General features: G+C 42.0%; 1 protein-coding gene across 3 annotated transcripts in view; it reads left to right on the top strand.

The window, feature by feature from the left end:
* LOC117518488 (zinc finger protein GLIS1) overlaps window positions 1-27,901 on the top strand; it is a 238,252-nt gene that overhangs the window by 63,332 nt on the left and 147,019 nt on the right. For all 3 annotated transcript variants that reach the window (XM_034179621.1, XM_034179622.1, XM_034179620.1), the window contains exons 3-4: window positions 13,649-13,841; window positions 14,997-16,539. In XM_034179621.1, coding sequence (XP_034035512.1) covers window positions 13,649-13,841; window positions 14,997-16,539 — 1,736 coding nt within the window. The remainder of the gene's footprint in view (window positions 1-13,648; window positions 13,842-14,996; window positions 16,540-27,901) is intronic.

Genomic DNA, 27,901 nt, shown 5'->3' with positions numbered 1-27,901 from the left:
GTAGACTTTTCCTTCAGCACGAGCACAGATATTGACGAGTTTTATTCGGATAATGCTCGTACTTGTCAAAAATGCTTTATCCGTACCGGATACTCGTCTGAAACGGGTATCCAGCTGAACCCTATTAAAGAATTTCTCATATGTAAAAGATAGCAAGAAATAGACACTTCTAAAACAAAAAAAACACTGTTTTGTAACCCGATAACATCTCTGGAGTGATTTACAAGACATTTCATGGACGTCAACATCGTGCATCACATCAAGGTAACTTCTGGTCTTTTCAAAACCTCATGCATGCGCACACACGTCCTCCTGCAGATGATGTTAAAAAGGAAAGAAACTATTCGTTACGGAATTTCCCCAGATAAATATGTTCTCCTGATTAAAATGACAGGTAATTTTACAAGATGTTACAAAAATAAACTGACATTATAATGCTTGGATTTCAGGAGAAACTACATTTTGTCAGTTAAGTGAAATGTGGGTGGCCCTATAGCTTTAATGTAGACATTCATTTTCCATGATTAATTGAAATGTCAAACGTGGCATTTCTTACCTTTTAAATACATTGTTTCATGAAAAACCAGGGACCATCATCAGGGTTTTACTACTTTGCTGCAGCATATTGACAATGCCCAGTTGTGGGCACAGTTCTGATAATGGCTAATTAGCGAAGGTAATAATTTAATAATTTAATTTATTAATTTATATAGTGCCAAATCACAACAAAGTCGCACCAAGGTGCTTCACATAATTCACAACAACACAAATTAATCTAAATTCAAAATTAAAAGCAAGAAAAGCACAGTTAAAAGATAAAACACAGTAGAATAAAAAGAAATTACAAAGCAAACACAAACAGATTAAAAAATTAATGATAAGACAGTCTAAAAAAGTGGGTCTTCAGTCTTGATTTAAAAATCTCCACCGTGTCAGACTGCCAAATAACAGCAGGTAGATCATTCCAAAGAGCCGGACCACGGTAGGAAAAGGCTCTATACCCCACAGACTTTTTGCTCATCCGCAGAACACACAGAAGCCCTGCGCCCTGCGAGCGCAAAGGCTTCGCAGGTACGTAGGGCTTAACCAAGTCCGCCAAGTAGGAAGGCGCCAGTCCATGAACAATTTTATAAACCAACAATAAAACTTTAAAATCCAATCTGGCAGAAACCGGTAGCCAATGAAGGGATGCCAGAATGGGAGTAATGTGGTCAAACCTTCTACTTTCATTCTGCACCAACTGAAGTCCTCGAATGCTAGACTGCGGCAGACCAGAAAATAAAGCATTACAATAATCCAATCTAGAAGAGACAAATGCGTGAATCAGAGTCTCAGCATCAGCCATAGACAGGATGGGGCGAATCTTTGCTATATTTCTCAGATGAAAGAAAGCAGTCCTCGTAATGTCCCTAATGTGGAGGTCAAAGGACAACGTAGGATCAAAGATTACCCCAAGGTTCCTCACTTTGTCAGTATGATGTATAACACATGAACCTAGGCTAAGCGCCAGCTGATCAAATTGGTGCCGATGTCTTGCTGGGCCAAGAACCATCATTTCAGTCTTATCAGAGTTCAAAAGTAGAAAGTTGCTAGACATCCAACTTCTCACTGCTGCAAGACAGTCCTGTAAAGATTTTATGTGGACAGGATTTCCAGCAGCTATTGGCATATACAACTGAGTATCATCAGCATAACAATGAAAAGCAACCCCGAAACGCCGCAAAATGTTCCCAAGGGGTGCCATATACAGGGAAAAAAGCAAGGGACCCAGCTCATTAGCTTTCCAGCTAACTTTGAAAACCATCAGTGGACAAATTAACTTCTGCTAAATTTAGTTCCACTAACGTTCAGTCCACTAACACTTTTTTTGCTGGTAAATTGAGTAAATCTTAACTGTAAAATAAATTTGTAAACCTTAAAATCATACATGTTAGTTCCTGTCTGTTGTGTGTCTGCAACAGTCAGGCCGGTGTTCTGTCGAGATGAGCTCCCATAGTGGAAATCAACAGTTACTGTGTCTGACAGCGTGTACATGAAAATCTTTACTTTTTTAAAGTGAAAAGAGACTTATTGCTGTATTTATATGTAAAGACAAAACGTACATGGGTTTTATTCGGTGGGGAAGCTCAATGCGACGGGTGAGGTGTAGATTTTATCAGTCACGTTGAACGCAACTCGGGTGAGCCGTAGCTGCATAAATGGTTCATAAATATATAATATAGATAAACTGTGACTTCTAATACTGCAATGTACTGCTTTTGATAAAGATGATGGCAGTGTTTGGGGTTTTAGTTTTATGTTTGTAATCCTTTGAATGAATTTACCCAGCAGCCCCTGCAGTGCTTAAACTCGAAACTGGCTTATAGGTATCTGACAGTGTAATCCGCTGAGATTGCAAATGAGTCAATACTAAAAGTTAGCAGTTAGTGGTAACGTCCACTAACTTTTTTTAGCGGTTTATCTGTTAGTGGTATAAAAGTTAACTTTTCAGTTAGCGGATTAATGGTTATCGAAGGTAAGTTTTGGTTAGCTGTGCCCACCACTGGCACTGCCTCTGATCACCTTTTGTTCACCACTTGGTGGGGGGGGGGCAGCACCACATACAGTAGCAGTAAGTGTAGCTACCCAAAAAGGCTAGGACCAAAAGTTATATTGGATTGGTTCCCACTGACCAATAGCGTTAGAGCTTACTGCCAACAGCTAGCCAATCAGAGCGCGGCATACAATTATTCATGAGATGACATCACTAATGATGTAGCGGAGGTCAGGAACTTGCTGACAGACGCTGGTTGAAAAAATGGCAACAAACATGTCAACAACAGCAGAAAATCATCTGCCAGCGAGGTTTGCTGAGTTCACAGAGGAGGAACTGGTGGAAATATTGAACTCCAAGGAAGCCAAAAACACTAAGAAGGTAGACAAGCACGCTACTGACGTCTTAGAAGCATTCATATGCTGTTCACAACAAAATAAATTGATCTAATTTACTTGACTCTTTGTTTGCTTAATTTGGGAGGGGGGTGGAGAACATAACTGATGGATGGCAAGTTGTCCAACATTGAGAAATATCGGATTCAGAAAAGTTATATTAATACGTATAGTAATATAATTTTTCTTCATCCAATATTTCTCTATGTTGGACTCCTTACCATCCATTATATATATATATATATATATATATATATATATATATATGTAAAACCCATAAAGTGCCGTGTCAGTGATCATCAAGTTTTCAATCCTCATGTGTTCCTGCATGTTCACACAATTTTATGAGCATACATACAGTAGTATATATGTACTGCTGTCTGCATTCCAATGCATGCAAAAAACCTGGATGTGCACATGCCTCCTTCTCTCTCTCTCTCTCTCTCTCTCTCTGCCTCCCTTCATCTCTCTTGATGGATGCCTTACACTTCAGCTCAGTCACCAATGCTCTCGCCATCTCCAACCTCCCTGATCAGACTCTGCTTTAGGCAATGAAACATTCAAAATTGGAACATTAAATGCAAACTGAATTTTCTGTTGGGTCTAATCCAAGCCACCATATGTTGAAAAATTCTTTTAATGTAGGAAAGTTATAAATCAATTGGGTGCTAACTCTTTACAGCAATGGGATCGAGAACTTTAACACTCAGATTTAAGTGTCAAGTCAACACTCATGAGAATCAGAATCAGAAGAATCAGAAGAAGTTTATTGCCATTGCCAATGAACAGGATTCACAGACTAGGAATTTGCTTCGATATAATGGTGCAACATTAAACAGAGAGCAATATAAAATGCTAAGATAAAATATACAATATGTGCCAAAATAAGACAAAATATAAGGTGTCTGTGAGGTGGGGGAGTTGAGCTGTGGTTAACAAAGTGTTGGACATTCAAGCCATGGTGATCTCATGGAAGCAAAAAAGAGTACGTGTACATCTTTATGATGTCATAAACAACAAAAGGAAAAGGTATAAAAGAAATTAGAAGAGATGAAAGGTTTATGTGTCATTTTGATATACAACAAAAAGACAAATGGAAGAGATTAACATGAAAAAAGATTAACAGGGTAAAACAAACCATAGTTTAAAGGAACAAGAAATACATAAAAATGTTATACAGCAGATTTTTGTGAACCATATATATGTGTGTGTGTGTGTGTGTGTGTGTGTGGTTCCAGATGTGGTCATTTGTACTATATACAGAGGACAGCTGACTTTTGGGGAAAATCTGTTTACAGTTATGCTACATTTTGTCATTTTGACATAGAAAGGTTTCTTGTCTTTTATGAAAGTCTTTATTGAAGGTTTAATCTGTTTTCAGTTGTGTTCAATTTTCTAAAATGGATTTTTGACTTTGAAATGTTCGTGGATCCGTCCCCTGACTTGTCTGAAGAAAACTGGCAATAATTGATTATTTACAGGCATTATACCAAAGGGGCCCATTACTTATGCAACCCATCATCTTGGCCTTTATATTTTTCATTAATTTATATCAATTTGTAGAGATTTGCTTTGAGTTTGAGTTTAAGGAAGATAATTTTAGAAAATTTTATATTGAGAAGCCTGATTTACATTTTGGATTTGAAATAGCATAAATAACTCAGCCACATGGGGTGTGCAGCCAGTACATTCTGAGTGCCGGTCCCAAGCCTGGATAAATGAGGAGGGTTGCGTCAGGAAGGGCATCCGGCGTAAAACAAGCCAACCCAACTATGCAGACTCAGAATCGAATTCCCATACCGGATCGGTCGCGGCCCGGGTTAACAACGTCCGCCACCGGTGCTATTGCCCAACAGGGTGCCGGTGGAAATTGGGCTACTGCTGGGTGAAGACGACGACGAAGAGGAGGAAAACGTTGCCACGAACAGCGGGAGAAGAAGAAAACTAGAAGGGTGGAAATGAGAGTGGGGACTTTGAATGCTGGTAGTATGACTGGTAAAGGGAGAGAGCTGGCTGATATGATGGAGAGGAGAAAGGTAGACATATTGTGTGTGCAAGAGACCAAGTGGAAGGGAAGTAAGAGCAGGAGCATCGGCGGTGGGTACAAGTTGTTGTACCATGGTGAGGACAGGAAGAGAAATGGTGTTGGGGTCATTTTAAAGGAAGAGTATATTAAAAGTGTGTTGGAGGTTAAGCGAGTGTCTGACAGGGTGATGAGTGTGAAGTTGGAAATTGAAGGGGTGATGATGAATATCATCAGTGCATATGCCCCACAGGTAGGTTGTGAGATGAAGGAGAAAGAAGATTTCTGGACTGTGTTAGATGAGGTGGTGGAGAGTGTGCCCAAGCATGAAAGAATGGTGATAGGAGCAGACTTCAATGGGCATGTTGGTGAAGGGAACAGAGGTGATGAGGAAGTAATGGGTAGATATGGTATCAAGGATAGGAATGGGGAAGGACAGATGGTAGTTGATTTTGCAAAAAGGATGGAAATGGCTGTGGTGAATACCTACTTTAAGAAAAGGGAGGAGCACAGGGTAACATATGAGTGGAGGAAGGTGCACACAGGTGGACTACATTCTTTATAGGAGATGCAAGCTAAAAGAAATCACAGACTGTAAGGTGGTAGCAGGAGAGAGTGTCACTAGACAGCATAGGATGGTTGTTTGTAGGATGACTTTAGAGGTAAAGAAGAAGAAGAGAGTGAGAGCTCAACAAAGGATCAGATGGTGGTGGAATGAAGAGGTCCAGGAAAGCATAAGGAGAAAGAGGTTGGTGAAAAAGTTTTGGGATAGTTGGAGAGATGAAGAAAGTAGACAGGAGTACAAGGAGATGTGGCGTAAGGCAAGAAGAGAAGTGGCAAAAGCAAAGGAAAAGGCATATTGCGAGCTGTACAAGAAGTTGAATAGTAAGGAAGGAGAAAAGGACTTGTACCGATTGGCCAGACAAAGGGACAGAGCTGGAAAGGATGTGCAGCAGGTTAGGGTGGTAAAAGATGCACATGGTAATGTGCTGACAAGTGAGGAGTGTGTGAGAGTTGATGAATAAAGAAAATGAGCGAGAGAAAAGGCTGGATGATGTGGTGAGTGTAAATCAGGAAGTAAAAGAGATTAGCAAGGAAGAAGTGAGGGCTGCTATGAAGAGGATGAAGAGTGGAAAGGCAGTTGGTCCAGATGACATTCCAGTGGAGGCATGGAAATGTCTAGGAGAGATGGCAGTAGAGTTTCTAACCAGATTGTTTAACAAAATCTTGGAAAGTGAGAGGATGCCTGAGGAGTGGAGACGAAGTGTGCTGGTTCCTATTTTCAAGAACAAGGGTGATGTGCAGAGCTGCAGTAACTACAGAGGCATAAAGCTGATCAGCCACAGCATGAAGTTATGGGAAAGAGTAGTAGAAGCTAGGCTTAGAAAACAGGTGAAGATCTGTGAGCAGCAATATGGTTTCATGCCGAGAAAGAGCACTACAGATGCAATGTTTGCTCTGAGAATACTGTTGGAAAAGTACAGAGAAGGACAGAAAGAGTTACATTGTGTTTTTGTGGACTTAGAAAAAGCTTATGATAGGGTGCCAAGAGAAGAGTTGTGGCATTGTATGAGGAAGTCTGGAGTGGCAGAGAAGTATGTTAGGGTAGTGCAGGACATGTACAAGAATAGTGTGACAGCGGTGAGATGCGCAGTCGGAATGACAGAGTCATTCAAGGTGGAGGTGGGATTACACCAAGGATCAGCTCTGAGTCCTTTCTTCTTTGCAGTGGTGATGGACAGGTTGACAGATGAGATCAGACAGGAGTCCCCATGGACTATGGTGTTTGCAGATGACATTTTGATCTGTAGTGAGAGTAGAGAGCAAGTTGAGTCTAGTCTGGAGAAGTGGAGATATGCTTTGGAGAGAAGGGGAATGAAAGTCAGTAGAAGCAAGACTGAGTACATGTGTGTGAATGAGAGGGAGCCCAGCAGAATAGTGTAGTTACAAGGAGTAGAAGTGGTGAAAGTAGATGAGTTTAAATATTTGGGGTCAACTGTTCAAAGTAATGGAGAGTGTGGTAGAGAGGTGATGAAGAGAGTGCAGGCAGGGTGGAGTGGGTGGAGAAAGGTGACAGTGGCACTAACAAAAAGACAGGAGGCAGAGCTAGAGGTGGCAGAGCTGAAGATGTTGATATTCTCTTTGGGAGTGACAAGAATGGACCAGATTAGGAATGAACATATCAGAGGGACAGCTCAGGTGGGACGGTTTGGAGACAAAGTCAGAGAGGCGAGATTGAGATGGTTTGGACATGTGCAGAGGAGGGACCCAGGGTATATAGGGAGAAGGATGCTGAGGATGGAGCCACCAGGCAGGAGGAGAAGAGGGAGACCAAAGAGGAGGTTCATGGATGTGCTGAGAGAGGACATGCAGGTGGTTGGTGTGACAGAGGAAGATACAGAGGACAGGGTGAGATGGAAACGACTGATCTGCTGTGGCGACCCCTAACGGGAACAGCCGAAAGACAAAGAAGAAGAATTTGAAATAGCATAAATAAATTAAAATGTGTGACTTACCAAGGGGCCGATACGTTTGCAAGGCACTGCACATAACTCACATGCTCATTACTTTGTTGATGCACCAATTACAGCCTCAAGTCTTCTTGAATATGATGCCACAAGCTTGGTGCACCTATCTTTGGGCAGTTTTGTCCATTAGCCTTTGCAGCACCTCTGAAGCTCCATCAGGTTGGATGTGGAGAGTTGGTGCACAGTCATTTTCAGACCTCTCCACAGATGTTCAATCGGATTCAGGTCTGGGCTCTGGCTGGGCCACTCAAGGACATTCACAGAGTTGTCCTGAAGCCACTCCTTTGATGTCTTTGCTGTGTGCTTAGGGTCATTGTCCTGTTGAAACATGAACTGTCACCCCAGTCTGAGTTCAAGAGTGGGCGGCCACTTCTAGGAAGAGTGCTGGTGGATCCAAACTTCTAACATTTATGGATGATAGAGGCCACTGTTAGGACCTTCAAAGCAGCAGAAATGTTCCTGTACCCTTCCTCAGACTTGTGCCTTGAGACAATGCTGTCTCGGAGGTCTAAAGACAATTCCTTTGACTTCATTCTTGGTTTGTGCTCTGACGTGCACTGCCAACCAGAGGTGGGACGAAGTCATCAAGTCACTCTCAAGTCATGAGTCAGCAAGTCCCAAGTCAAGTCTCAAGTCATAATGACCATCAATTGTTTGCAAGCTGATTTAAGACTTGACTAGGGACTTGCAGATTGATGACTTGAGAATGACTTGACAGTGACTTCGTCCAACCTCTGTTGTCAACTGTGGGACAGGTATGTGCTTTTCCAAATCATGTCCAATCAACTGAATTTACTGTTAAGCTGTAGAAACATCTCAAGGATGATCAGTGAAAACAGGATGCATTTGAGCTCAATTTTGAGTTTCATGGCAAAGGCTGTGAATACTTAGGTATGTGTGATTTTTTTTTTTTTTAAATACATTTGCAAAAATCTCAAAACTCTAACTTTTTTCACATTGTTATTATGGGGTATTGTGTGTAGAATTTTGAGGAAAAAAAGAATTTCATCCGTTTTGGAATAAGGCTGTAACATAAAATGTGGAAAAAATGAAGTGCTGTGAATACTTTCTGTATACACCGTAGATAGATAGAGAGAGAGAGAGGGAGAGAGAGGATCAAATAAAAAGGATAAACACGGTTGTACAGATTGTTGTTGAAAAAAGAAAGAACAATTGTGCAAAGTTGGCCGGAGTTTTGTCTAAATGGATCACGCCAACATACTGCAGGAAAGCAAGTGCACATACGCACATAGAAGGCAGGGTTAAATGTTGTATGTTGTACTTTCTCTTAGTGTTGGGAAAGTGTAGGTACACGGACCCACAACAGGGGGCGCAAATGAATGGACAATGGAGGAAGTCAAATAACAACACTTTACTGTTGTGAATGGGCACAACAAACACAACAGATTACAACAATAGACAAAAAGCCAAATCACAAAAGGTGTCGTGTGGGCAGGCTCGAAGATAGAAGACGTCTGTCCAAAGTAGAACCGGAACCACACGATTTCCTCCGCCACCAGACCCCGGGAATACTGGAGCCGCCAAGTCCCGAACTCCCAGGTGGCCACTGCCTCCGCGTGTCGGACCTGGTACTGCTGGCGAGGAACAAAAAAACAATTAAATGTGGGCGCGTTTGCACCCAGCAATCCACACGGCAGGAAAACTACCTCCACCTCTCGTTGGAAAAAGAGTCTGCTATACAATGCACAAAGTCACAAAATGTTACTGTCGAAAGATCCTACAGTCAGCTGAGAACGTTACCTTCCAGGTAGAGCGATATCTCGGCAAAGAGGTGGAGACGTCGTCCTGCTGATGTACCCCTGCTGATCAGGTGATTGGTACCAGCTGTTGCAGGTGATGCGTGACAGCTGTCACCCTGGCTGCTCCTGTGAGGCTGCTGCGCCCTCTGGTGCCTGGAGCCCGCACTCCAGACAGGGCGCCCTCTGGTGGTGGGCCAGCAGTACCTCCTCTTCTGGCGGCCCACACAACACTTAGTAGTGACTGCATGTTGCAAAATGCATACCAAAAAAAACCAACAAAAAAACCCAGCATTTTGTTTGCATGTGTGCAAGGTTTTATGTGCATGCTTACGGACAGTGAAGTCCTAATTCAGAACGCTGTGATGATATTAGTCATCTCCATGCTGACTCATGTCACTTCTGGCTGTCTTGATTAAATTACTCCTTTCTGGAGGCAGGGGAACACTTGGCTTCTCATCAGCTTGCCTCAAAAGTACAGAAACATGCTTGTATACGCTAACCGGTGGGGATGTTCGGCCAGCCAACAGTGGAAAAAACGACCGAACAATGCAGAATTTGATAAACAGAACAATTTGTATTGCTTGAAAACAGACCAGAGTTGAACATCTTGCTTTTTGTTAGGAGCGCTGAGTGAAACCAGCACGCTGCTTACAGTCCTCTGGCACCACTCGACTGTTTGTGTTGCTCGCTTTGACTCTCTCTACTTCTTTGTGTTTCCGTCGTGACCCACGACAAGGCATATGCAGAGGAAACCGTGGACACATCAGCTGTAGTGAAAAGATGGCTCACATATTTGACTGTTTTCACGTTTGTTCATTCTTCAAACTTTGTTCCCATATTCCTAAACACTGCCTTCAACTGTGTTTATGCTCCGTCTCCATCTGTTATTCATGTTGTAATATCTTTATTTCTCTGCTGTTTTCTCATACCCCCCACCCCCACCCCCCCAATTCTGAGCCCCAACTCAGGTCACTATGTTCACATCTATTTCACGAATGCCTTTAATGCCTCTTTTTCTCAATACCTTGTCATTGTTACTAATAACTCACTCTGTGCGATGACATTGTCAATAACATCATTAGGACAAAATTGAATTTGTGAAATTGAGTTACAGCAAAAGCAAAAAGTTGAAGAAGGGGACCACATTGTGTCCCACACACGGGTGTGCGGGGATATCAGTTTTCAGCAAATGTGTCCTCGTACATCGAATCCTCCCTCCTCAAACTGTCATCATCTTCCTGCCACCAGGGAGGTTACGTTTTCGCCCATATGTTTGTTATTTGTGTTCTTGGTTGGTTTATTAGCAAAACTAATAAAAAGAAAATTGAAATTGATGAAACATTTGGATCTCATGTGAAATAGAAACTATTAAAGTTTGGAGCATGTCTGCAGAAAGCGATGGACCCAAAAATGTTTAGAATATTTTGCGGGCATATGCCCTTTAATTCGTGCTCATTTAGTTAGTAGTACTTTGAGTTAGTTTATTGATCTAAAGGTATGTTTTTTTGGTAAGACTTGTGAAACATTAGCACGAAAATCCTGATTTTTGAATTATAAAAGAAATTATTCTGTTATAAAGAAAAATTGTGTGTATTAACCATATAATACTTTTGAAGTGACTTACAAGACATCGTAAGCCCCAGTCACACTGTGACTGATCAAGGAAATGTATGAGGAGTTGATACTATAAGTTTTTGTTCCTTTTTGTCAGACAAAAGTACTTTTCTCATCCGCAAAATGAGTTCCATGCCAGCTAATGTCTGCCAAGTTTGTCAGCAAGTTTTGTGCATGTTCAAAATTTTGAAGGGAGATCAAGCCAAGAGCTTTTACACTGCTTATACATTTCTTTGCCTGCTTACACATTTCTTTGCCATTTTGTATACTGGTTGTCTTTTATTTTTCCTGCGGCTGTCTGACAGTTAATTCTGGGTTTCTGATTGGCCAAAGCTCCAGCACAGCTCCAGCTCTGTGTCTTGAAGAAAAGACAGTGTTCTCTCTCTCTCGCTCTCTCTCTCTCTCTCTCTCTCTCTCTCTCTCTCTCTCTCTCTCTCTCTCTCTCTCTATGATGAGGTGCAGTAGAGTTGTTTGATGTCACGGCACACAAATAGTGAAGAAATATGATGTCATGCTTTCAGATCAAGGCAAACTCCACTCAATCCTTCTGTTCAGCACAGATATCTGTAGAAATGTGACATGATCTGTCCACTAGTGCCCCAACTCCATCGGAGACTGACAAATTTGCCAACGGACGGAATATTTAAATACGTAACTAATCCTTTTGCTCTGTCAGTCAGAGTGTGACACAGCCTTCATGGAGATGTTAGCGTGCTAACAAGTGGTACAGGAATGCTATGTGAAAGATGGTGGACTAAAACAAATCAAGGGAACTTTGATTCCATTAAGCAGTCAAGCATGGAGGAAAAAGTCATAGTGACAGTGTTGGAATCCCTCATCTTTTATAATCTGTCATTTAACATTGTTCACAGTAATGCCAAGTAATCACGAGCTGGCCACACCCCGGGAATGTCCATCTAGTGACAATCGCCAACTGCTTGTCACCCTCAATTGCAGCAAATATGACTCTCTAACAGTAAGGCTGGTAATGCGTTACTTAGTAACGCGTTACTCTAATCTAACCACTTTTTTAGTAACGAGTAATCTAACGCGTTAATCTTTCCAAATCAGTAATCAGATTAAAGTTACTTCTCCAAGTCACTGTGTGTTACTATTATTTTTGCATTGTGGGTCGATAGCAGCATTAAACTTGGTCCGTGGGCAGGGGGTCGGGGTTCGACTGAACTGCCCACTTTAAGCGAGCTGTGAGCTTTTCATCCGCAGTTTTCTGCAGCAGGTACGACTCGTCCTCACCTCTTAAAGCACGGTGACAACAGCACACCTGCACTGACCTTTACAAAAAACATTTTAATGCTTTTTTCTCCTTTATTTACAATTCTGAGCTGAGCCGCTCCGTATCTGCTCGTTAAAAACAGCTGATCCTCCGCGACGTGTCAACAACTAACACTATTTTCCACTCAAATGCACCTAAACTCTCTTTCTGAGGATCACATGATGTGAAAACGCAATAAAACTTTCTTACCTGTAAATCTGGTCATGTTTTCTGCATAAATAAATGTTATCCATTCTTTGTGCTCAAATGCCAAAGCAGGGGCGAATCCAGATGGAATAATGGCGTGGGGCAAGGATGTGCCCCCCCCACAACACCCCTAGATTAAAGGTCCAGTTTTGAAGCCTTTTTTACTACAACTACTAATACTACTTAGAATAATAATAATTTCGACAAGTAAAATATTTAGAGAGAATTTAAATGTTAGAAAAATGTTAGAAAGAATTTAATAGTTACATTTATAAACAATGTAGGTTAGAAATTGCAAGTTTTACTGTTACAGTGCTGTCAACAGTTAAATATGAGGTCAAGAAAGAGGTCTTTATTTTATTTTTTATAAACAAGTATTTATTTTCATTGAAGTCAAGAAAGGGTGACTATAAAGTGAGTTTTGGTAAAACAAGAATCACTGTCATGTTGAGGTGGCAGAGGGTTGTTGTCGGCAGCTGGGGAAAGTAACTAAAAAAGTAACTAGTAATCTAACTTACTTACTTTTACAATTGAGTAATCAGTAAAGTAACTAAGTTACTTTTTCAAGGAGTAATCAGTAATTGGATTACTTTTTTTAAAGTAACTGTGGCAACACTGCTCTCAAATAGCCCAGTACACCAACTTTGTGGAATCTTTAGTAATTCTTGAAGTTTTTGTTAGTAAGTTAGCAGATGATTAATAAATTATTAAAATCTTTATGAATAACTACAGCCCATACTGTAGATGAAAATGATAACAATGAAAAAATCCCCTTCTTTTTGATGTGTACTGTGAGTGAACTATTAAATAAATAATTGCAACTCTGACCAAATGAGTGTCATGAATTTAGTGCAACTAATGTTAATGTTAGAGGAGCTGTATTTAATTTAAAATCAAATGACAGTAACATTTATATGGTTTGAATCTTCAAGACATTTTAATTTAGCTTAGTTTATACAGCCATTAAGAGTGCAACTCTTCAATCACCATAGTAATAATAATATTTGGCAACAACTCTTTATGGTGTTATTCTTACTGTCACTATCTGGACTTTGGCAGCCAGCGATTGTTGTGAAGAAGAATGTTTAGAATTGAAAAGGATTTCAACATGTTTCTGACAGCACAGATTCTACGGTAAACTGAATGTTTTTCTAAACCATTAAATACGTTACAGTATCCAATCTGTTTTGATGGTTATTCATTGTAGAAGCGTATCAGGTCCTTGCATTGATAGTGAAAACAATAAGTATAAATGTAGCACCTAATCATTTGTGATGAACCCACTTCCATGACGTTTCTTCTGCTTATTTTTCAGCCAGTGGTGCTTACTGTTCAGAGAAGGATGCTAACGGTGATGATGAGGACACCCTGATGCGATGTGGGCAGAGCCTGGCACTGCCAGTTGGGGGTCCGTCAGAGGAGCTTTACCCCAGCCTCAACCTCAGCCTCCACTGTGACAGACCTACGGCCGACCTCCTCCTGCAGGACAGCCCTCACCAAGACACCAGGTAAACCGTCTCTGCATTTCTGGTTTATAGTCATTTTGTTCCTGTTGTACCGCTGAGCATTTCTTGTAACAGTATGCAGGTGCAGCATGTTTCTCATTATGTTGTGAATCAGATGCATACATGTGACATAACTCAAACCTTTACCTCATGAAGCACACTGAAAAGGTCCAAAGTGCATTTATGTTAATGTAATGTGATCATTTTGTTGTGAAATCAATGCAAAACAAGTCCTCTGGACTTGGAAAATCTTGTTCTCCCTTCCTTACTTTTATCCCTCTGACCTCGGTTACCCAAACCAAAGTGCTTCTGGACAGATATGTCTCTAAATATATTCACTAAAGCCAAACAGGAAATGGTGGTCCTGAATACAAAGAGAGCAGAGGTCAAGTCTTTATTAACAACGACAACAAAGTGCCACTGGCTTTCTCCAGTCTGAACTAGCATCCACCCCCCTCCTCTCAGTATGCTCAGGGGGAAGAGACAAAAACGAGACAGACTGGAGAAAAGAGGACTCTTCTCACATCACTCAGGGGCTTTGGAAAAAATCTATAATGAGCCAACTGACAGGAATGATTATGTTCGAGATCACAGCAATGCATGGAGAAATCTGACCTGGGTTCCCCATTCAGTGGGGCAAAGATTCCCACCATAATACACAGGATTGTAAATGCTGACCCTTCATAGGCTGCAATTATACCACCAAAACAGGTGACTCCCTATTTATCCCCAATGCTGGGTTGGGTTTAACTTCTTTGTGTCATCAAAGCCTGTCAGGTGGACACACTAGCCAGTGGTCTCTTGGCCTCAGCCATGTCCTTCCCTCCCTGTCTATTCTAAGACATGAATCCCATTCATAACTTTTTCCTAGTAGAAGATCACGTTGATTTGTATAAACACTTTGGGTTACCAACTACTAGTCTGTAACATCACCTTGTCAGTCGTGGTCCAAATATTCACATTTAGTCAGTAAGGTCAAGTGGATGTTTGATTGTCACTGATGTTTGATTGAGTTGAAGTTGAAAGAAACTGGGAGGAAAAATTGTGACGTGGGGGCGAGCAGACTAAACTGATAGTTCTGTTGAGAAGGATGGTCCAGCCTTTGCCTGTCAACAGTCAGTGAGCTAATCGCGCTCATATTCCTTTCTGTGTGCACAGATCCTCTTCTGCCTTTCATAGCGCCCTGTCGGGGGCCTCGCCCGGCCTCAGCTGCAGCAATAGCATCGACCCTCGATCAACTGTCCCATACTCAATAAAACAGGAGAACTCCATGGGTTACAAGATCTCAAGCACAGGACCCGGGATCCATGGCACATCTCAAACCAGGTATCAGAGCTGCAGTGCAGGAATAGCTGTCGGGTTGCAGAGGGAGGAGTTAGATGAAGCCACACACGTTAGTACCGGTGGCGTTGACGTATGCACAGTGAGCGGTGTAAGCAGCACGATGTCAGGGGATGCAACACAACCATTTAATAATGAAGATGGCTCCTCCCCTTTGGCTTTGTCCCCTACTGGCTCCCATCATTCAACGCGGCAGCTCGGTGCTAGCAGTCTGAAGAGACGCTGTCTGTTTGTGGGCTCGCAGTCCACCACCACTGCTGGCACTGGCAACATTGCTGTCACAGGGTCCCCATCGGCAGCCTGCGCTGCTTCCGAAAGGCTCGATATCAGTGCCATCATCTGCTCCTCCTCCCAGATGCCGACGGTTGCCCGTATCGACAGGTTCCGTGCTAATTTATCACCCAACCACACCAGCAACGCCGGCTACTCCTCCTCTTCCTCCACCTCTTCTACATCCCCACCCTCTGCATCGACCTCCTGTTCAAGAGAAGTCCCTCACAAGCCCCCACCTCACGGAAGCCCCCTGCAGGCAGCACTACAGGAGAGCTGTCAGCTGTTATCACCTGCCACCTGCCTGCTGTCCCTTTCCTCTTCTTCCTCCTCGTCATCCTCATCGGTGTCATCAGTGGAGCCGGAGCAGGGTCAGGGGCTGTGTGAGGAACAGGGCTCCATGCAGCAGGGGCCTGTGGCTGGAGGAACAGCTGAGGGAGGTGTGGGAGGAGGAGGAGGCTCAGAAGGGTTGGGGTTGCTGATGAGTGGGGTCCTGATGTCTGGAGGACTGCATTCAGGGCCTGAAGGTGGAACTCTCTTGGAAGGCAGCCAGAGACCAGGGGCAGCCCTGAAGCAGGAGCCTCTGGATGACTTCTCTCCCAGTGAAGACGAGCTCTTTCAACACCACTATCACCACCACCATCACATGAGTGGTTGCAATGGACAACTTCGTCACCCTCTCCACCCCCCTCGACCTGCAATGCCGCCACCCTACCACCTGCACCAATATGTGGGGCCTAACCCTGGTGGGTTGCTGCAGAGCCAGCCAACAGCACCAAACTCTTCCCTGGTACTCAAACCCTCCTCTGGCGGGCCTCCGCGCTCTCACACAGCCTCAGAGCGAGAAGAGGTTGCAGGAGCAGGCCTGGCTGATAAGCAGATATGCCGCTGGATTGACTGTAGTGCTGCATATGAGCAGCAGGAGGAGCTTGTAAGGCACATTGAGAAAGTCCACATTGATCAGCGTAAAGGTGAGGACTTCACCTGTTTCTGGGCTGGCTGCATTCGCCGCTACAAACCTTTCAACGCCCGCTACAAGCTGCTCATTCACATGAGAGTCCACTCTGGAGAGAAACCCAACAAGTGCATGGTGAGTCAATGTGATCCAGTAAAATTATCCACCACTGTCAAAAAACAAACAAACAAACAAAACAACGCACACACGCAGAACATACATTAAGTATGGTTAACAATCCCCTCCAGCTCATTGTTAAGGTGCCTTGACACTTGCACAAATTTGATCCGGGCACTGGTACGCACTCTGCCGTGCTGGAGAGTAAACTCATTGTAAACTGTTGCAAACTGTGCGCTGCTTTGTGCAAGTGCACAAAGAAAATTTTGAAATGTTAAAAATCTCTGTCATGCATTAATTACATGAATTTCACATGAACATTGCACAAACAATTAAAAACACTGAGTGTGAGTGCAAGTCATTCTGTCAGCCCACCACATCACAGCACAGCTCATCTGAACAATTATGACGAGATGTTAAATAAATCATGAATATAATTTTACAGATACTCATAAAAAGGAATGAACATGCAACTGTTTTACCAAGCTATTATAATATAAATATTACAAATAATTACCGTTCAGCCTATTCCAAATATGTTCTCCACCTCATGAAGCGCAGGAGAGAGAGAGAGAGAGAGAGAGAGAGAGAGAGAGAGAGAGAGAGAGAGAGAGAGAGAGAAGCTGCTGCTGTAATGGTCCTCTGTGATTCCGGAAGCGATTACAGGTGTTTTCATCAGACAAACTCTAAGAGAAAATGATTAATCCGCTACGAAATAATTATTTTATATACGCAGTGTCCAGCGGCACAAAGCGAGGCATCCAGCTGGGAACACAGTGAGTGGCACTGTTCCAATGAATTGCACGGCAGTGGGGTTAAATGCATGCAGGTGTCAAGGCACCTTTACTCAGCTCAACAAAGAAAGAGAATTTGATTCGATTTGGTAGTAATTACAATCGGCTGAAAGATTGTGGGTTTGATTGACAAAGGTCCCAGATAAGGAGAACTAAATTAGATAGACAATCCAGACTTTTGCGCGTTGGGGTGGAGACATTTTTTGTGGTTGATTTACTAAGAGTAACTTTGCAGTTGACAGCAGTATGCAAATGAGGATTTTGTGCATGTTAATGCTGTCAGCAAACAATGATAATAAATCACTCAACCCCCCCCACCCCCCCCACCCCCCCCCCAAAAAAAAAACACCAAACAAACAAATGTTGTTACATCCACAGCATTTTAGCAAATTGGTGAATAATTATGTTGCATTCTGCTGGTGGAGCTCACAAAGACAACTGCACACAGTTCTCTGCATTTCATGCTTGCACACACACACACACACACACACACACACACACACACACACACACGCGCACACACACACATGCACCTATACATTTATAGATATATAATCAGTTTTTTGTTTATTTTCCCTCCGCTGAGTATGTAGGCTTCTGTGAAAGTGGCACTACCTCATCAGTATAAATAGATTTGTGGTTGTATTCTTTGCAGGTACGGCTCCAATTGCTCAAGTCAACACACTAATCAATGTCAAGCTGTCACCCCCCCCCCCTTTTTTTTTCTTTAGCAAATGGAAAAAAAACCCCTCAAACCTAAAGAATGATTTTGTCCAAATACACAATTAGTCCACAATTTGTGTAGGGCAAAGCCATGTTTATTTTCACAAGCACTCTGCTTTTAGCGATGGGATTCCGAGCATGAAAAGCCAAGTCATATGGTTAGCGTAGCCAAACAATGCCTACACTTGATCCTTTTAAATGGGAGCTTTAAATGTTTAGCTGTCCCGCAAGAATTAAGTGAGTTGGTTTCATATCCAAGCCAAACACGAGGAGAAATGTAGTAGTCTGGAGAGAGAGTCACAGAGGGACGGTCGGTAACATCGGTTAGTGTTGCTCAGTTCACAGCTTCAGCCAAAGCTGCTGTCACAAGTGGTGCTCTTCACATTCAGGAATCTGTCCAAATCCTAATTATTGTAAATCTGCGTCTGCAGCACCTGCTTTATTTCAAATTCTTTTTTTTCTACATATGCACAAAAGTGCTGTTGTTTATTTCTGAAATACTTGTACATTGTTTAAGAGTAGATTGTTATTTTGGCTCAAGTGGAAGATTTTTTTTTGGGGGGGGGGGGGGAGCAAAGTCGTCTTTTTTAAGTGTTCAGTTTCTGAGAAGGCATTTCTATGTTGTCATTTGCAGTGAAATTATTTTTATGCTAAACATCCCAAAACGCCCATCATTCTATCAATCCCAAACCTGTATGCAACATTTAGGCCTCAAACCATTATGTTTCAACTTTTGTGACATAAGTAACACGAGTACATATCTGAACTATAGAGATTAAAAAAGACTGCAGTGGACATCAAGCTCATTTCCGTGATATTTTCACGATATTTTTTATGAGGAATTGGTATTTTTGGGTGAAAAGTGAAACCCCACACCAGGTAAGTGATTTCAATGTTCTTGTGCACTGAAATTGGACATTTGTGAGTTGTCTGTGTCATTGTCAGGTTGCTGGCTGTAGAATTGTTCTGATTCTGGATCTGAAGTATTCAGTAGTTAGTCAGTAGTTGGATGGCCAACTGTCCCCCTCCCCAAACTTTTGGGGTGGAAGCAGTACGAACTTTTCTTTGTATGATATTGTTTAATAGTGCTTTCCATTTGTACTCAGAGGTTGGATTTTCCCAGTTAAGTCAGGATTCAATTTGTTGACTCTACATATCCAGAGTTCACAATCCAAGATGGCTCCTTCAACCATCAACAGTAATGAAAGCTGTAGTTTTTACCACTTTTTTATGACTTTGTTCTTTTTTGTGTATAATTTAACAAATCGTGCACACATTACAGTTCTACTGCTGTCTGTGGACATGTTGCTAAGGTATTTTTACTCATGAAATGCCACATCATATGTTGTTTATCAACTGGTGCCACTAATATTAGCACTGCGCCGCAAACACTAATAATACAATAACATGCTTTTGGAGGGCGGTATGCATTTTCACAGGCCCGACTTTCATGACCAGTCGCCCAAAATGACAGATATTCACCCAAGCCTGGCGCCAGAAAAAAAAATATTAAGGGGGCGATGAGTTTATCACAGGGGGCGAGGTCGCCGCTGCCCCCCCCCCCCCCCCCCCCCCCAAAAAAAAAAAAAGTGTGCACCGGAGGGGACGTGCCTCTGAGCGTGCGTAATGAATTGTGTGCGCTCCTGGAAAGCTCATGTATTTAGGCTACATCGTTGTAAGAGACTGACTGAGTAAGAGTAAAGAGTGATGACAGTATTTTTTTAATTACTATTTGAACGTATTGACTCTCGGTCAAGTGATCTCCTGCATAACCACAAAACCAAACCAACAACTGATCTGAGAAACGACACGAGACAGTAGATTAACCGCACATACAGCCCTCCATCACAAGCGCCAACACAGCGTAACTGGGCATGTGCGCCACTCCATGGCACAGAGCCCAACTACGCATGCAGTCACAAAGTTCTTCTGAAAAACTGGAGAGATCTGAATTCGGTTGGATGAATATGTGTGTGTGTGGAGACAATTCACCTCGTTCACAACGTGACAGAACTTAACGATGTGCTGTTACACGCAATAGCGCGCAACAGCACGGAACACTATTCTTGACCGTGTGTAATGGTTCCTGATAATTCTCCAGCAACACGTGCCATTAATCGTAATATGTGGTAACAGGTTGCAGCAGTTCCTGAGGACACCTGACGCCTCTGCCCCAAATCATCACATTCGTGATCAGCGGCCCAGAATGTGTACTTTGTGGCATTCGTGACTTGTCGTCGTTATGTGTAAACGCAGCATTAACACCCTCCCCAAGTGAGTCGTGCTGCATGATTTTGCTTGGTGGACTTGACGAATCCCAGGAACTCCAGCTCTGACACTGCTTGAATAAATTGAGCATGCTTTCGTTCGTCCACCTTGCCATAATCGCTGGACTCTGCCGCACTGACAAGCGCAACCCTCAACCTATCAAATTGCTTGAACACAGACACACGTCATATCTGTTTGTTTTAAAATTAATTACTTTAGTTAATTAATGTGGTTTATTCGTTAAATACGTGATATTATTGAATAATTAATATTTTGCTATATTTTCCAGTATTTCTTTTTCTTTCTTTTTTCTTTTTATTTTTTGATAACTCTCACATCCGAGGGGGCGGGGTTGATGACGTGAGGGGCCGTCGCCCCCAAACGCTCCCTCGTGGTACCGGGTCTGTATTCACCCTCGTCTAACTCGGATGAATATCTGCCATTTTGGGTGACTGGGCATGAATGGAGGGACTCAGAAAATGCATACCGCATGACAACAGCATGTTATTTGCATTATTATCACTTTTTACTGAGATACACAACACGTAACGCGTACATAAAAAGTTGGCTCACTTAACTTTTGTCGTGTCGGCTGGCGCGTGCGCTGCTCTCCAAATTCACCAGTGCGTCCTCATCAAGCTGGCTGCTTTAGCTGCTGTATCCATGAATATCCATATTGGGACCAAAACACACTTCTCGCCTTTTCATCTTTTCCTCTGCTGACAGTTTGTTTTTTTTTTCCCCTCTGCGGACAGTTCTTGGGCTGCGCACGCTATGACGTCATTTGTTTACGCACAGTGGGCGGGTATAGCCAGGTAGCGTCGACGTAAATCTACGTAAAGTGACAATAATGTGACTTCTGTGCTGTCTTTCATCTTCTGTGAGGGCTTTTTGGTGATTTTGTTGTACTCTATGCTTCAGAATTTTGGAGATTCCCAACTTATTGTCTGGCTTGTGGTGTGGTGTGGAAACTGGAACATCTTTACCTTGGGTGTGACATCATTCTCAGTTGCCATTTTTGACTTCAGAGGTAAAGGGAAAGCGGCATAACTTCATTCAATATCTTAAACAAGATGGCGGGCCAAGTCACTCATTACTGGCCGGTCCAGCAAATGACAATCTCTACCGTTTGGACTCCTGCTCATTTTTGGAAGGCACAGCCACATTTCCTGTGAGAGAGAAGTGGTGCAATGTCTACTCTCTAAAGGTGAAGGGGGCGTGACGCCCAGCAGCTCCTTTCAAAAAGGTAATTTCTGCAATATCATAATGTTTATTAGTAATAGTCGTAGTACCTTGCTTGCCAGAGGTATTGTAGAGTGTTGTAGCTGCTCATGTGTGTAACTGTGTACAAAACAACTCTGAAACAAGTGAGCAGATTTTCACCAAACTTGGTAGGAGGACTTTTTGCCGTGAGTGTCTCCAGATGAAGCCTGTAAAAGGTTATGGTTCTCAAAAGTATAATCTGAAAAACACATTTTCCAGCATCCCTCCACAAACCAGTAGGGCTGGCAAGACAATGTGAAGCTTACATTAATAAGAAAATCATCTGTAGTCAAATGTTTGAGTGATGTCATGATAATGTCACAAATACATCATGTGAACGTATGATGTAATAACTGTGTGGAACACACTTTTTCTATATCACCAAAAACAACTGGGCTCGTGAGGTGATCTAAAGTTGATATCAGTTGGCTAATCATTATGTGGTGTTATTATATGCACATGTAGTGTATGTCCAGTGGTGGGCACAGTTCCATTAATCCACTAATTATCGAAGCTAATGTTTTCACTAGCAGATTAGCAGATAACTTTGCAAACCATCAGCGGACCAATTAGCTTCCGATAAATTTAGGTCTAATAACTTAGCCCACTAACATATTTTTGCAGGCATAGTGAATAAAGCTTAACAGGTAAAGACATTTGCGAAGTCTGAAATCAACGATTTTACTGCCTACCTGTTACATGTTTTGTAGCAGACAGACAACTATTTGAGGTACACCTCTATCCTCTACAGAGAGAGGAGAGCTGAATACCAGACAGAAAGGAAGAGGGAGGGGCAAAAAGATAAGATAAAGATCATTTCTCTTCACACCAAAAGGTTTTAGCGTTTAGACACACATGCTGCAGTGCATTATGGATAAATGTGCAGCAGCAAATTCCATTCATACTGCCATGAACACTGCCATCTTCCAGTAGATGGCAGTGGTCATGGCAGTATGAATACCACGTGCCACATATTTGCTAAAAGTGCTGAATCCACTTAAACAGAATTTTCAGTTTTCAAATTGCCTTTTTTATACAAATAAAAAAAAGACATATTTACAAATACATATTTATTTGTAAAACCCACCACACATTTCAGTAAGTTGTATGTTATACTGACCAACCAACCACTGATGTCAGGAAACCAATTTACCCATAATGCACTGTGGCATGTCTGTCTAAACGCTAAAACCTTCAAAATTAGTCTGTTACTTTAAAACTAAAACATAGAGCTGATATTTTCACTTTATAAAACAACAGACATGATGTTAATTTAAATAACTTGTCCGGAATTAGTTTGTTTAAAATTTTAACCATAAGTCAAAACTGTCTGTCTGTGCATGACTTAGGTGATATGCTGGCGAGACTGTATGATGTGAAAAGAAATTCTCTATCAATCTTTTTACACGAGGATCATTCAATATCAATACCAGCGTTGGTATCGATATTATCGTTATTAGGATCAATTCGCCCACCTCTAGTGGTTGCGTCAGCACATCGCACCACAGCACAATTTGTCTGAACGTTTATATCGAGATGTTAAATCTATCATATTGCATACTTTAACAGCTGCAGATAAGAAGGAAAAAAAATGCAACTGTTTTACCAAGCCATGACCATGTAAACATGACAAATAATTACCTTTTTAGATGGCTCCAAATGCTTTCTCCAGCTCATTCAGCGCACATGCGAACGGCACCACTGGAGTGGTCCTCTGTGATTAAGGAAGCGATTAGAGCTGTTTTCAACAGACAACTTGCAGAGAAAATGATTAATCTGCTACGAAATAATTATTTTATATACATAGCGTCCAGCATAGAGCGTGTGGCAGGCGGTGGAACAAAGCTCGGCGTCCAGCTGGGAACACAGCAGGTGGGATCATTACGACGACGTGCGTGCAAGTGCGTGAATCACAGTCATGTATGTGTCAGTGCACCTTAACTTTTTGGTGAGCTGTGCCCACCACTGTATATGCCTTTCAGTGTTGTGTTGTCTTATCTGTGAGGGTCTTTTTGGTTCCAGGTTTTAATATCTGTTTCTAAGACACCTGGTGATCTATAACAGCATGCAGGAAAGTCTGAAATACAACCCGTTAAGGTAGATTTCAGTGGTTTTGGGGTATTCACGTTAATTCTTTTCAAAGAAATGTGAGTGCTGATTGAAACCCAAAAGACACAATGTGAGCCGTGGTTGCTGTTCCTTCTGCTTTGCTTCACTCCGGCCTTGTAGCATTTCTGCTTTCTTGGCTCAGGGTGAAGCAGAAATTTGGAAGTAATTTGCTTTGCCGCATGTGACCCAACTGTTAATTCTGCTTCAGCAGCCATACTGAAGTCTTTCATTTGTCTTTTTATTGTTGCTGGTTAGCATGCTGTGCGGGTTTGTCTCCACTGCGCTAACGCACACTAAATTGAAACTGAGTGAATTATTGTACACGTGTGTGTATGTGCGGTATAGATGTCACTGTGTGTGTTTGGAGATGTTTACCACATGTGAGCAGCAGAACAATTCGGCTCAGTGTGGACAAGTCGCTGGACTCTGTCTGGCGCGCCATGCACACCCAGGCCTTTCCACTGCCTTTATTTTAAGCGCACGTTTGCCGCCATGCTGCTGACACGTGATAATGGTGATATTGTTCGCAGCGACGACTGCAAGAGGAAGTATTGATTCGGTGTACAGTACGCTGGAGTGGAATGCTCCTGCATTTTATGACAGAACATAAACAGAAGAGTGAAATGTTTTCAAGCTTGAATCAACACGTCCAATCAGCAGAGTTTGGATGTATGCTGATCTGGGAATTTGACAGATAAACTTGGACAGCCAGGAAAAATAAATGTGTTCTTGGCATGTTTGTATATAGTGTGTACAGATTTAAGTAAGTGGTTTGTACTCATAGAAAATGTAGTGTGTGTGTGTGTGTGTGTGTGTGTGTGTGTGTGTGTGTGTGTGTGTGTGTGTGTGTGTGTGTGTTGTCTATCTCATACACTGTATACTGTATATGCTGGATAACCCCCCCAGACATTACCCACAGGTTTTCTGAAAAGCGGGGTTGAACCTCAAATGGGACGTCGCCAAATGATGACATCATGAATCCGCCTAACTGCCAGCCAGCCCATAAATGGGAAAAGAGGTGGGGCTTGGGCAAAACTGATGTGATGAATGAAGTACCAAACAAGCTAAAGCTAACAAGCTAATCTATGGTTGGGTGTTGTGTTAATGCATATTTTTCAAACTGGTGGTGGTTTTCCTAACAACTTGCTTGTGTGCAGGAATTAAAACCTATGACAGGATGTTGTCTTGGTGACATTGCACCATCAGCAAAGCTAACATCACCAGAACCTGTTAATTAGAGCTAACATTGCTAAATATAATTTAAAACTAAAATTTCACAACAGAAATACTGGAGTATGGACTTCTTAGATAGTCCGTTAGTACAATTAATCACATATCAAGCCATATTAGCTCAGATATTTGTAATAAAATGCTCAGAAAGGACAAACACAAGCATGTCCATGGCAGCTACCACCTAGTTCAGTGTTAGCTTGTACTCTCCGGTGCACACTATCACTGACAGCAAACCACACTCCTGGCTACTCATAAATTTATGGCTCATGATAGCTAAAACTGCTAACTGATTCATTTCTTCATTTTCTGCCACTTATCTGGATCCGGGTCGCATGTGGCAGTAGACCAAGCAGTTCATCCCACACCCTATACTTGGCCAAGTCCTCTAACACTTCCTGGGGGATGTCGAGGAGTTCTTAAGCCATCTGGGAAATATAATCCCACCAATGTGTTCAGGGTCTTCCTTGGGACTTCCTGAGGGAGATGACCAGGGGGCATCATCATCAGATGCCCGAACCACCTCAACTGGCTACTTTCAGTGAGCAGAAGCAGCAGCTCTACTCTGAGTCCCTCCCGGGTATTCAAGATTCTCACCCTGTCCTTGAGTATAAGTCCAGATACCCAACAGAAATCTTATTTCCACCACTTGTATCCATTACCTTCTTCTTTCAGTCATTAGCCAACATGACCGACTGAGTTATATAAAATTTCACCTCCATACAGTTGCCTTGAATGAGGAAATATAGAACAAAATTCTTTTGTTTACCAGGCTGTAAGCATGTTTATTTTTTCTGTAAATTTGGAAATTTTAAAATGGGATTTTGAGGGAAGTTACACCCTGTTGGAGTCAGCCTCATGTGGCCATTCAGGGAACTACAAGATTTGGCACTTCCACATTGGTTTCATTTTTCAGCGCTTGCAGTAGCTGCTTTGATCTATCTCAGTTTTTTTTTTGTTTAACCCTGAAATTCAGTATTCTTTGACCACAGGCCATGATGTCTGCTGTGTTTTCAGTGCTTATGCAATAGACAATGGCATTCAAGAATTCATGCAATTCACACAGAGGAAACAGACGAGATTTCAAGATTTAGTAGCAAATGCAGTAAAAAAAAACAACAAAAAAACAAGGCTAATCCCTTTATTATCTTTCCAGCGGCAGATTCCAGCAAGCAGTCATGAACCATAACTCTGCTCATATCCAAACATAACACATCTCTGTCTCGCTCCACATACATACATATTCTCCTTACAGCTGCACAGCATTTGTTTCACGCTGCGTCTTGGCAGGAAAAAGTCATTATCACAACACACAAATCGTATCCTGACCCCTGTGTCAGCCTGTCACTGTCTGTACCTGGCTAATATTTCACCGAATTCCACATTAATAGAACCTGCTCCTTCCACAGGCACTTAAAAAGTGCCATTACCTTATAGGAAATATGTTGCTACCCTCTAACTCCCAATTAAGACAGGCTGTGAACAGGCGCGTGAGTGGGGACGCACAGCCGAAAAGGAAACAACATAATCTCTCTGCAATATCCTGTTGTGTTTCATGCCTAATTCACTTGTTGTTTTAGTTTATTACTTTTTCCTCTTGTCTGCATAAATATTAAAAATATATCCAGCAAGAGCAGCCCTGACATGCTCCCAGACTTTGATATTGTTCTGCTTTCTCAGTGGATTTGAACAGTCTGAAGGCAGGACTGTGAGTTACAAAGGTCAGAAAAATACACGTCCAAACTGCGGCAGCTCACTGTGGACAGAACACAGTGGCATCACGCAGAAGGAGCACAGCGCTGCATATGTACACGGTATTGATTCTTGTTATTTTCTTCTTAATATGTATATGTCTCAGACATGAATGAGCGAAGCTCTCCAGCATCTCATCATGTAATTTTGGTCCTTCAGGGGAGCATTAGCATGGATAAAACCTTTCTGGGGGCAGAACTCCCTCCAGACCCCCCACCTTTTTAAGCTTTTTTCTTTTTTTGCCTTTCAGCTTCGGGGGGAGGCTCCTCTAATTACAGCACTCTTAACTCCCCGCCACTTTAAGCATTTTTTTAATCTAGATGTAAATTCATATTCAAAGTTTTCAGCTAGTTGACAGTAGGGCTGTACAATATGGTCAAATTATCATATCTCAATATTGTCATATCAATATGATATAAGATATGACTAGGATTTGACGCAAAGTGCAGCAACAGCGAAAATTAAACATTCTTAAACAAAACAGTAATAATACCACACTCATTTTGCACTCATCATAAGGTTAGGATAATGTGCCCTCCAAAAGTATTGGAACACTTGGAATTTCACACACTGTACTTTGTTTATGGCATTTCAAATACAAGAAATACAAAATATAAAGAAAAGAAATGTCTAAAATTATCTTCCTCAAACTCAAACTGAAAGCAAATCTCTAAAAGTTGATAAAACCGGTAAATAAAAATAATTTTTATTGACAGTTTTCTTCAAACAAGTCAGGGGATGGAAACATTTCCAAGTCTGTCTTTGATTTTATTTACATCAATTATGAAGAAGTGCAAAGGTTTCTTTCACCAAAACATCAAATCTAGGCTTTCATCTCAGAGGTACTTTCTGGCAAATAGTAGCTGAGCTATCGGGTGTTCTTTTTATGAAAATCCTCTACACCACTTCATCAGGAAGCTGGATTTTATATTTTTAATTAATTTATATCAAGTTGTAGAGATTTGCTTTCGGTTTGAGTGTAAGGAAGATAACTTTAGATTTATTTATCTAAAGTTGTGTCACTGGTGTGTCACTCAGACAGCAAAATTAAGAGGTTATTTAAAAGTAAGTCCTTCAGAGAGGAAAATTAAGAGGTTACACAGGTTTTATACAGAACAGAGGAAGAGTAAATTACTTGTATTTGTTTCAGCCTGAGTGTCTTTAACGTTATATCTCATGAATCAACAGCTGCCTGCTCATTTAAAAATAACTGGAGACACACGCATATATAAGGCAACTTG

This window comes from Thalassophryne amazonica, chromosome 10, assembly GCF_902500255.1.
Source record: "Thalassophryne amazonica chromosome 10, fThaAma1.1, whole genome shotgun sequence".
NCBI classification, from domain to species: Eukaryota; Metazoa; Chordata; class Actinopteri; order Batrachoidiformes; family Batrachoididae; genus Thalassophryne; species Thalassophryne amazonica.
The sequence above is the reverse complement of the archived record's forward strand: the minus strand, read 5'-3'. Positions and strand labels throughout refer to the sequence as shown.